General features: G+C 38.6%; 1 protein-coding gene across 1 annotated transcript in view; it reads right to left on the bottom strand.

Moving 5' to 3' along the window:
- Positions 1-1,278: 1,278 nt before the first annotated feature.
- LOC126365948 (probable enoyl-CoA hydratase echA8) overlaps positions 1,279-12,047 on the bottom strand; it is a 70,195-nt gene continuing 59,426 nt past the window's right edge. Inside the window, exon 6 of the mRNA XM_050008732.1 lies at positions 1,279-1,882. Within this exon, the coding sequence (XP_049864689.1) occupies positions 1,793-1,882 (90 nt within the window). The 3' untranslated portion in view covers positions 1,279-1,792. The remainder of the gene's footprint in view (positions 1,883-12,047) is intronic.

Below are 12,047 nucleotides of genomic sequence, written 5' to 3'. Positions count from 1 at the left end.
CAGTTCTTATAAGGATAATGCTCATAATAATTAGGGTAATGCTCTCAATATCCACAAAATTTAAAACATTTGCCTCAGAGTTGTTTTAGATAGCAAATACTTCAGGGAAGTTTGCCCATCATTGATGAATATGCATTTTATGATCCCTGAGCTAGGGGCCAGTTTGTGCCAGCATTCCTTTACTATCATGAACCTTGTCACGCCTTATAACATGTACACCACATAAAAAACTGTATGCTGTTGTAGCTACACATCATCAAAATAATTTATAATCTCCATTTACAGTGTTCTCATTACCTAACTTTTGATAGATAGAAACCAAACGCACGTTATGTGACATTTATATGTTTGCTAAGATATTCATTAATGAAGAAGTTGCTAGCCAATAAAACACTTCCAACTCATCTTGAAATGTACTGTCTTTGCAAATACACATTTTATGGTTACTTGCAAGCTGTCAGATATGTGTCATACTAAATAACACACACATATTTGTACGAAGTAAATCCCTTGTATACACTATTCATATTCTCTGTAAGAGTACAAGGGGATGGGGATCTCTTCTGAACAGCTTGTTGCAAGGCATCCCAGATATGCTCAATAATGTTCATGTCTGGGGAGTCTGGTGGCCAGCGGAAGTGTTTAAATTCAGAAGAGCATTCCTGGAGCCACTCTGTAGCAATTCTGGACATGTGGGGTGTCGCTTTGAGCTGCTGGAATTGCCCAAGTCCATCGGAATGCACAATGGACATGAATGGCTGCAGGATCAGATAGGATACTTACATACGCATCACCTGTCAGTCGTATCTAGATGTATTGGGGGTCCCATATCACTCCAAACTGCACGCTTCACACCATTACAGAGCCTCTGCCAGCTTGAACAATCCTCTGCTGACATGCAGGGTCCATGGATTCATGAGGTTGTCTCCGTACTTGTACATGTCCATCTGCTCTAAACAATTTGAAATGAAACTTGTCTGACCAGGCAACATGTTTCCAACCATCAACAGTCCAATGTCTGTGTTGACGGGCCCAAGTGAGACGTAAAGCTTTGTGTCATGCAGTCGTCAATGGTACATGAGTGGGCCTTTGGCTCCAAAAGCCCATATCAGTGATGTTATCTATACAATCACAAAACAACACAAAATAACACTTTGCTTGACTTTCTAGGAACTGGTTAGGGGTCACCAATCTGACACAATGGTCTTTCAAATCATTATCAAACATGGCACAAGAAAGAAACAAATTCTCACAAAATGAAAAGAAAATTAAAAAAAATACTGGCTGCAAACACTATTTAATTAATTTGGATTCATGCTTTAAAGATTCTTTGGTTGCATGACAACTATCAATGTTCATTGTAAACAAGTCTTAATTATTACAAATTTACATAACTGTTACAAATGTAGATAACTTTGATGAGTATTAATGTGGTCATAAATACTAAGCTACCAGCAGGAGACAAACAGCTCTCATTTCATATGACTAAAGAAGAAACAGCTTCTTGCAATATAAGCAACTGATGTGTTGGTTTTTGTGTGTTAAATTTAACCTGTGTAAGCACACTGTAGTGACACTTTCTAACAACGGTTTTTCTTTCATTAATGTATACCTTGAGTCACCCCACATCTCTGAAGATTCTTCTTGATGATGGGAGCTACACACAGTGAATGGTCAGAAAGTCTTCAGTACATTACTATTTTTGATAAAATAAATTTTATTTCATGTAACATTACCAAGTGTCATTATAGAGTCAGGTATTATACATAGGATATTTAAAGTAAAACTAGAGTCATTGTGGTGAAAAATCTTCTGTCAAGTTTTGAGTTGTCCCATGCTTTCCAGTGCCAGAGAGGAACCTTCTTGCTCCTTTAACAGCCTCCTGAAACATTTAACAATTAACATCAGTTCAAATTGACACAAACTCACTACATACACATCACCACCACCTCCATCTCTACCTTTATGTCTTCTCTGTTAGTAATGCCAGCCCAAGAAATATAAAATTCCCATTGCAATAATATTTCACACACTGAGTCCATGTTCTTTTCACTATCCTTCATATAATGCATTTTTTTTCAAGAGTCCATGAGTTATTGAAGCACACAATTCACTGGAATTGGTACAAAAATTTCAACTTTGATTTAAACACAGGTTGTCAGTATTATGGCCTCGATGTTCTGTTGGGGTGCTTAGTCAAAGTAACCATTTACTTATTTATGAATACAAAGTGATTCTGTGTCAATGGCCTCACCACAGTGGTAACCCCAGTTCCCATCAGATCACCAAAGTTAAGCAATGTCAGGCTGGGCTAGCACTTGGATGGGTGACCATCCGGTCTGCCGAGCGCTATTGGCAAGTGTGGTGCACTCAGCCCTTGTGAGGCAAACTTAGGAGCCGCTTGACTGAGAGGTAGCGGCCCCGCTCTCGTAAACTGACATACGGCCGGGAGAACGGTGTGCTGACTGCATGCCCCTCTGTATCCGCATCCAGTGACACCTGTGGGCAGAGGATGACATGGCGGCCGGTCGGTACCATTGGGCCTCCCAAGGTCTGTTCGGACGGAGTTAAGTTTAGTGATTCTGTGGTGCTGTTAGAGCCGAAAAACACAGAAGTTACTGAAGGCACAACATTGTATTCATAGAGCACATGCAGCACCTTTACACAAATTCATAACTTGTTCTCTAGATTTTACTTCTTATAATATTTGTATTTTGGACACTTGTGTATAATGAACAGTTATCTGATTTTAGAAAAGTAAAAGCTAACAAACTGCATATTATAATTTTGATAGGAAAAACAGTGAAGTCACAAACCAGTTAAGGAATGATTTCAAGGTATTTCTACAGATGTGCATTTTAATTATTTTGATTTGTTATCTTCATTAGAGGATCAAAAATATATTTTACACAACACCACATTTCCGTTTTCATACAAGTTAAAGAAATAAAATAAAAGTATAGACCAGTTTTCTGTTCTGTGTTCACCAAGGTAACACTACACATCATGAGCAGGTGAAGCTTTTCAACAATAAATTCTGTAAGGTGGTATATGTGGTGTGTAATATGGATGTTTAAAACTTTCCATGGCAATGTAGAGGATGCTGAGATGAGCAGTTTGATATTTGACACTTGTAGTCTATATGGCTTAAATTATTCCACAAAGGTTTACTAGCGATAAGCAACACAGACTCTCATAATAGGTGTGCCCCATGACAAGTTTTAATCATTCGGCTCGTCTACTGGACATGGTTTGTTAACAGACCTAACTTGACCAGGAACACTCAGTCATTATAATTACTCTTGTTTTACACACATTCATTTGAGCTTTTTCAAATCCAATGGCTACTGAAAGCAGCTTTTGCAAGCAAGAACCTTATCTCTGGGTAAAGAAATGCTGTTTGTTTGGGAAAATGTAACGACAGTAACAAAGATTTCTTTCGCGATATCCTTTACTGACAATAAATGAAAAACATCCATTATGTCCCAGTTTTAAGATTTATTCAAATATACATATTGCTCCAACTTTCCTTTCGCCTTAATTACACTTGACAAAATGCCCTCTTTGATTTTTATTTCTACTGCACTGGCCAGATGTGCTGCAAACCAACGTTTTGGTACTCCCCAAAAAGAAAGACTTTTCCTGGTCTTTTGAATCTAGAGAAATGTACAACAACATGCCTTCCACTCAGATAGTACAGCTATTACTGCTAATTTTGTGTTATAATGGAGAAATGTGCTGGTGCACAGTCATATCATATCCTTACATCCATCTGTTTTTCAAGTCACCTATGTTTCAAGAGGAAATTGTTTAGCTAATTTCACTAGTAATTTCTTCAAAATATAGAGCGGCAACAGATGATAATACTGAACACTTAAGTTCTGTAGTAATAGGTGAGTCTCTAAAATACCTGTTAACACTTTCATATTTCTTGTATTTCACATTTTTTGTAGTTTTCTTAGGGGCTCTCAATAGCCCAGCTGAGATTTTTATCTAAGTTTAACATCTAGTTCTCAGTGAAAGTTGCACCGTCAGGTAAACAAGAGAAGTAAGTACATTTTAACAAAGTATGTTATATTATTCCCAGAATCCAACTAGCACCACCTGTGAAACATCATCTATGGAAGCAATCACCATATTTACTATGCTAGCAAAAACTATACAGTACCTTTCTTGCCCCATGGCTACACCATACACAGTACCCACTGTAAATATTGTTTAATGAGATCATAAATGTACTTGTTCTGGATGTCTCATCTCGTGTTTTTCTATGTTTCAAGTTATAACATAATTGGTGATGATTGAGGGCATTTTCTATGTTCCTTATGTAGCTGTGGACCATGTGGAACAGGCTAACTCACTGGGTGTGTTGATGGAAGTTGTGCTACAGCAATTTCTGCAACACCAGTTAGAGGGACGGATACGTCAGAAGCCTTGCTGCCTGTGTTGCTCTCCGGGCCGTTGGCTACAAATCCGTTACCATTCTTGCATTACAATCAGATGGCAGAATAGTGGGAAGGATATGAGAAGTACCTCGAGCAGCACTTTGCTGCAGCCATGGTAAAACTGTTATTCTTGTCATGGATCTCCTGCCATATCATTGCATTCTGTATGGAATTTTATCCATGTTGCAAACAGCCTCATCACTTATATCACATATATGCAGCTGAACTGCAGACTCAGGAGGCCTTTTTTTGTGACTTCATTAAATATCAAATAGTATACAGAGGTGATGATTAGGGACGTGATCATTTGAGTGGCTTCAGATAAGGAGGTGCATCAGAAACTGCTACAATTTGAGGATCTTATGTTGGGGTAATTTTGGGCCCAATCCTTGGAAGTTTCCCAGGCTGTAGGCCATAAGTTAAAATTCTGGGATGAGGTGGGGGCCATCACAACAAACCCGGGAGAGGAATCCAACTTTGCTGAAACAGCAAATGCAGCAAAAGTAGATAGCAAACACTGCCGCACTACAGCTCCATCTTGTAAACAATGAAAGAAGTCTTCGATCCATGACCAGTGCTGGCTTCCGTTGTGCACAGACTTTCGAACACATGTCAGAGAACATGCCCTACAGGTGGGCAAAGTGTGAGGCATGTTGGAAGGAAGGACATCTCATATCTGTATGCCGCACTCTGGACAAAACACACTCACCCTGACAGGACCTAATGGACGGTAATTTGATTTCATTGGAGTCTCACACCACAGAGGTGTTACCTAAGAAATTGTTCATCTCACTCACTGTGTACAATTAACAAGATCAGCACTGGAGCATGCTCTCAAAAATGAGCTACATAGATAGACAGCCTTGGACATCATTGAATCCATGTCTGTATGTCGGTGGGCAACATTTCTGGTTGTTGTCAAAATCTGTCTGGAAAACTGTGCTTGTATGGAGACTTCATAAGGTTATGTTCAATTCCCGGTCAGAGGCTGATATGTATCCCACTCCAAAACTAGATGAACTTTTCTTTGCACTCGCGAGAAGCTAGTAGTTTCTGGAGGTTGATCTCTCCGAAGCTTACTCTTAACTACCCCAGGATGAGGAATCACGGAAGATTCTGGTAGTCAACATGCTGCATGGATTATACAGGGCGTACATAAAGTCCGGGAACACTCTTAATTATTTATTGCACAAGAACCAAACATTGTACAGATATCATACATATGTCATTTTGAAGAGAAGCCCTGAAAGTTTGTTTTTTTTTTCATGTATACTGCCACAACGTAGTTTGGTAATTTGCTGATAGTCAACTTTAGTCGCAAACATGGTGAGTGTAGGTGCCGTGCTACAGAAGGGGACAGCTGATTCATGAAATGGCCTCCCTGATCACCAGATCTCACTCCATGTGACTTTTTTCTGTGGGGACACATTAAGGATCTGGTGTATATACTGCCTCTACCATGTGATGTAGCAGAGCTCCAGGAGAGAATACAGGAAGCAATTGCCACAGTCGATGATGCCATGCTGGGACGGGTATGGCAAGAATTCGATTACCATATTGATGTCTGCCAGCTCACTCATGGTTTGCATATCAAATGTTTGTAAAAAAAAATTCAGAGTTTCTCTTCAAAATAAAATATGCATGACATCTGTACAATGTTTAGTTCTGGTGCAATAAATAATTGAAAGGGTTCCCAGAATTCATGTACACCCTGTATTGTTTCAAATGATTAGTTTTTGGGGTGCACTAGCAATATTCCAAAGGTTCATGTCAACTTTTGTGGGCCCCTTCCTGGATACCACCTGGCTGATTTTCCTCGATGCATACTCCAACTTTCAGTATGTGGTCAATTGTCAGTCAAGGAGTGCAAAGGCTGCAGTTGCAGCACTCAACAGAATGTTTGATATTGAAGGACTTCCTCTCATGTTGGTGTGTGACAGTGAACCACAATTTTGCTCCCAGGTTTCCAGTGAGTTGTGCCACAGAAATGGCATTCAACACCTGCTGTCTCCACCTTTCCACCTCCAATCAAATGGTGAGACCGAAAGACTCACTTTTAAAACACAGATGAAGAAATATGTGGCTGATGCTTCTATGGATGAGGTGCTAACATTTTTTGTATTGCTGCAGGTCAACACCAATAGGGAAGAAGAGTGTAGTGAGAATGCTCCATGACCATCAGCCCCACACACTCCTCTGTCTCAAGCTGCCAACACTTGTGGGGCATCCGCAGCACTGTCTCCATGCTCTGGCCGGGCACCCTTGTGTGTCTGTAAAGCTTTGGACACCAGATCACATGGATTCTGGCAGGTGTGCAACAGTAGCAGTGAGGACACCACATATTCACTCTGGTCATGTGGGACCGGACAGTGGTGACATGCCATCAAAATCAGCTCCATATGTGTGGAGGGCTCAGCTGCTGCCATGTCTGGCAGACATACATTGTGGTGATGCTGCCTTTCATTTATCTTCCACTGCGCCTTCTGCTATCTCCCCTCCTGATCCGAAGCTGTACCTGCCGTCTGGTTCACAGCCCTGTTCGCCAGTACTGTCCTTGCCCTCATCTCCCTCTGTTTATAGGTTTCCCGGTCTAGGACTGGATGTCAGGAGAAGATCAAGCTGGGGTCCCACCACTGGAGCTCCCTTCCATGCCAAAACCCGACGTGGACTTGAGTCGGTGGCCTCTGCTACCAATGTCGGAGCCACTGCAATGTCTGGTGGGGACTTTCCAGATGTGTGCTTCTGTCTGTACTGACCAGGAGCTGGCAAAACTAGAGGGGCTATCTGATGTTTCTGACAACATCGGCCTGGTTTGAAGCACTGCCCAACATCATCAGGTGGGGGTTGACTTACGAAGACACACGACTGGCACATACGATATGACTGTCACACCGTATCCACTATTGCAAAGCATGGCTGCCAGGGGGAGACACTGCTGCCAAGCGACCGCACATGATGGCTGTGCAGGCACCTCCCAGCATCACCTACAACTTGCCATCTATATATGTCATCAGCACCTGGTAATCACTCTGTCTGATTTCGCGCATTGTGCTATTTATTACACTAGCTAAAACTGTACTGTACCTATATTGCCTCACGGTTACACCATGTATTGTATCCATTGTGAACTATTGTCCTGTTAGATCATTAACTATACTTGTTCAGTAGCTATTGGCTGGGTTTTTTTTAATGTTTGAGTTACACTGCCTATGTTATTGTATATGTAGTTCATATACTTTTGTACAGAGACAGTCATTGTAGTTGTGCTTGTTCCTCATTGTCTATACTGTTGTATGGCATCTTGTATTTTTTACCTAAACCAATCTCATAATTGACAGAAATTAGACATTCAATGTAAAAGAAATTGTTTTCGATTACTAACTGCAATAATGTCTATGGTCAATTGTGGAAAAGAAAATATCGTTTGGGCCTTGTGCTGTGAAAATTAAATGTTGATCAATTCATTTTGATGTCTGACTTATGGTACTTTGTCTCTAGCAAGTGTGTCAACACATGAGGACATGTTCAGTAAGGTTGATTAAGAGCCTGCAATGCCACTGCTAGGGATTAGGAGATGCATCATACCATCACCACAGTGCTGGAACTGTACTGGATGAGCAGTGTATATAAGGCCCACTGCTCATGGCTACTAGCTGTCAGAGGTGCCTACCTTACATCAGCACAGCTGTTGTGGCAGCCACAGTCTTTTGCTGAGACAAGCACTATGGCCTTGCATATATCCGCACTGCCATGAGCCCAGCATGCAGCTGTGAGTTACACTGAGGTAGCAGCTGCTGCCTGGTTGACTAAACACACCACTGGTATAGTCATCTACTTCTATATGGAAGACTTGCAGAATAAAGACCATTATTACTGACTGAGCTCTCCTGATTTTCTGCTTGTTTGGTCCTGGTATCATATAACCTATAATTCCTGCACATGCCATCCTTGGGCAGAACTGACCATCCTAGCAACAAGGGTCTGTGCGCCCCCAACAGCGCCTCATCACATAAAAATGTGTTTCTTTTTATCTGCTTTAAACACACTAAAACACCCTGACATATGAGAAACTTTGTTTCAAAAAGTGAATTTAACTTCTATAATCACTCCTGGCCCCTATTTATTCATTTATTGCTGTCCTAAATGCAAGATCTCATCAACTGGTTCTTTGTAGCATTCATTAGTATATTCTTCAGTATTATGACAAAAATTAAATCATTGACTTGTTTCTGAAGGTATGCCAGAACATATTTTATTGAAGGCAAGTAAAAACTTTCTCAAAAGCCAGTTTGTTCCTTCACTTGGTTAGAATTGAATATTTTTCTTTGCAGCTGGTGATAATTTTAGTATCTTGCACATTAAGAAGAGGTCAATAGCTTTTTAGGACTTGGGTTTTTCTCATTCTTGTCATGTAGTAGAACTGGAGCATTCCTGTTCAGGGAATGATCTTTTTCTGTGGACATTTTGAAAATAACTCTACTTCGTTTGCACTATTTCGTCTCTAGCTTTGACTGTTTACACCAAAACATCATCATCTCCAAGCACCTTTCCTTTCTTCACACCTTGAGCAACATCTCTCTCTCTCTCTCTCTCTCTCTCTCTCTCTCTCTCTCTCTCTCACACTGTTAAGCCCATTGTAATGCACCCATTGTTTTCATAATTTTTTTTTAACTTTGTGGCCTGATGCCTTTCTTGTCACCACAGTCGGCACTTAACTAAAGGGAGGAAAGTCATGTGGGCCCTTGGTCTGTAAACCTGTAAACTTTGTTCTTTGTGTAACTGTATTTTCACAGTTTGTGTTGCTTGTGCAAAGAATCATGGGAAATCACCTAAAACCACACTCGGACTGGCCAGTGTACCAAATCAACAGTTGTTAATCTGCTTCATGGATTTGACCCAAATTTGTCTCTACTCCTTGTTATGAAAGCTAGTCTACTGCATGTTAAGCTACATGAGCTGGTTTCCACAGGTATATCTCACTATTAATTATCAGTGTTCTTGTAGAAATAGTAAACAACCAATCAGTTATGAATTGGAAGCTTCACTAAAACCCCTTTACTATGGTTTTAATGTTTATAAAAAAGTCTTCTTCAGACTTGTTACAAATAGAAAAACTTATTCAGACTTATTGGATTACATGTTGTGGCAGAGCTACGTTAAAACATAGCTGAAAGATATCTGTCAAATATAAAATTTCATCTCTATAATAAATTAAAATATGCACAACATGGTTATTGTCATTGAGTATTTCCTCACCAATAAGCACCTAGTGCACTAATGTCACGTACACAGCGTTTGCACTAAGGAAAGCTTCTTGCAAGAGAAGGCACTAGTAGTTTACACAAAGAGGGTTGCGATAATGAATGAAACTTCATCATGCTAAATGTGCTTCAAAGGTTAAAATTAAAATTATGACATTAGAAGCCAGATCATATTTAGCTGTATACATATTTAAAATTGATAAAAGAAGACATATAAAAAAAGACATTGTGGTAAAAAAATTATGTAAAACTGTGAATAGAGGAAATAGAAACAACAGTAAAAGGAAACAGAGTGGGGAAAGGGAAGGGGGAGAGGGGAGGGGAAGAGGGTGAAAGAGGAGAGGTATGGGTCTGAAGCTAGCTAGAAAATTTCTATTTTTGAGTTAGTTATACCTGTTCATTTAAAACAGGTCCATCTTTTTGTGAGTAAAATGTTTCAAAATTTCTAAATCTTCTATGAGGTCAAGGTTGTAATCTTTACTTCCTTTGTGCAAAAGTTCTATGTCTTCTAGTCCCCTTGGTGTATGTTGGAGACTAGTAGACATAGAACTTCAGCCTTTCGTTAAAGTATTTCTATTAATTTTAAATATGTACACAGCTAAATCTGGTTTTTAATGTCATAATTTTAATTTTAACCTTTCAAGCAAGTTTTAGCATGATTCACTATCACACACCCTCCCTGCGTATACTACTAGTGCCCTCTCTTGCCAGAAACTTTCCTTAGTGCAAATGTTGCCTATGTGATGCTAGTGCACTAGCTGTTCACTGGTGAGGAAATACCATATGACAACAACCAAGTTGTGCACATTTTAATTTATTATGGAGATGAAATTTTACATCTGGCTGACACTTTCTGGTTATAATTTAACGTACCTCTCGACGACATGTAATCCAAAAAGTCTGAATAAGTTTTTGTATTCATAACAAGACATGATGATAAATGTTGAAATCTTGGTAGAGGTTTAATAAGCCTTCCAGTTCACAACTGATCATTTGTTTACTATTTCTACAAGAAGATTTCATTGTATGGTTGCTGCTCTAGCCATGTACAAAATTTTAAAATTGTCTGTGTTTTGGATTAATTCCTTGAAACAAACAAAAATAACATGAAATGTGATTTCTACTGTGGACATGTTTCTTTCTTTCTTTTTTTTTTCTTTTCACACTCTTATTGTTATCAACTGTTTGTCATAAGAAATTTTCTCACATCATCTCAACACTATTTCCAAATAATTTTGTTTAATTCAGCATATTATTGTTATCAACTGTTTGTCATAAGAAATTTTCTCACATCATCTCAACACTATTTCCAAATAATTTTGTTTAATTCAGCATATTCAATCACTTCCTATTATTGTCTGTGTGAAATATCTTCTATTAAATAGAATCCTTGTCCCACTTCAGATTTTGTTAGATCTTTCTTTGTTCATATTTGCAACATTGTTTTGCTATTTGCACAAATACATGTGTTAAATAATGTCTGCAGAATCTTCATTTTCAAAATGGTAGACCTGCTGCTTCATTTGATTTTGCGTATTTTCCAATTCTTAAATAAACTGTCATTATCTACATTTCTGATTTTCTGTTTAATAACTTTTCTTTCATCTAGCTTTGTATGTATTGTTACTCTACATTTTACTACACTATGGTCACTTGAAATTATAAAGTCTTTTATAACTGTTTCTCCTCGTACAGTTACTTTGCTGTTTGAAAACTATAGTACTTTCAATTTTATTTACAGTAGATACTTGACAAACTCATTTCCTGTTTGCTTTTCTTTTTTTCTAAACAAATGAGTATGGACAAACAAGTAAATCTTCTTGACAAATTCTACTAATGTATAACTCTGTCATTTATGCTATCATACTCTGTTTCCCAATGAAGATTTATTCTTCACTTAGCTTCCTGCTTTTTAAAAAATCACCATCATGCAGTGGGATTTGCTGTCATTAGTTAGTGTTTACAAATTCTCTTAGAGGCCTTTCATTCATCATTGATATGTTTAGAACTGATCAACTTCCATGAAATATCTTTTGTTTAATTTTAAAACAAATTCTGCTTCTCTGTCCAATATTCTGTCAATAATTGTGATATTATTTTTAATTTTCTTGTTTACAACAAAACCATATGCCTGAATTTCCTTCTCACTCTATTCCTCTGGAAAAAAAGGACCTGATTTTAATTCTATATGGTCTTGATTGTACTTATTATGATGATTCTATTGTATCCTACATGATCATATTTAACTTTTCTTCCAACTCCACTAATCTTTCTTTGGTTCCTAATTTATTGCCAACATTTAAAAACTAGTGGAAAGAGTTTGGTTTCTACAGTTCAACTT

The sequence above is a fragment of the Schistocerca gregaria genome, chromosome 4 (assembly GCF_023897955.1).
Source record: "Schistocerca gregaria isolate iqSchGreg1 chromosome 4, iqSchGreg1.2, whole genome shotgun sequence".
Lineage (NCBI taxonomy): Eukaryota > Metazoa > Arthropoda > Insecta > Orthoptera > Acrididae > Schistocerca > Schistocerca gregaria.
This window is presented reverse-complemented; position numbering and strand designations above follow the sequence as displayed.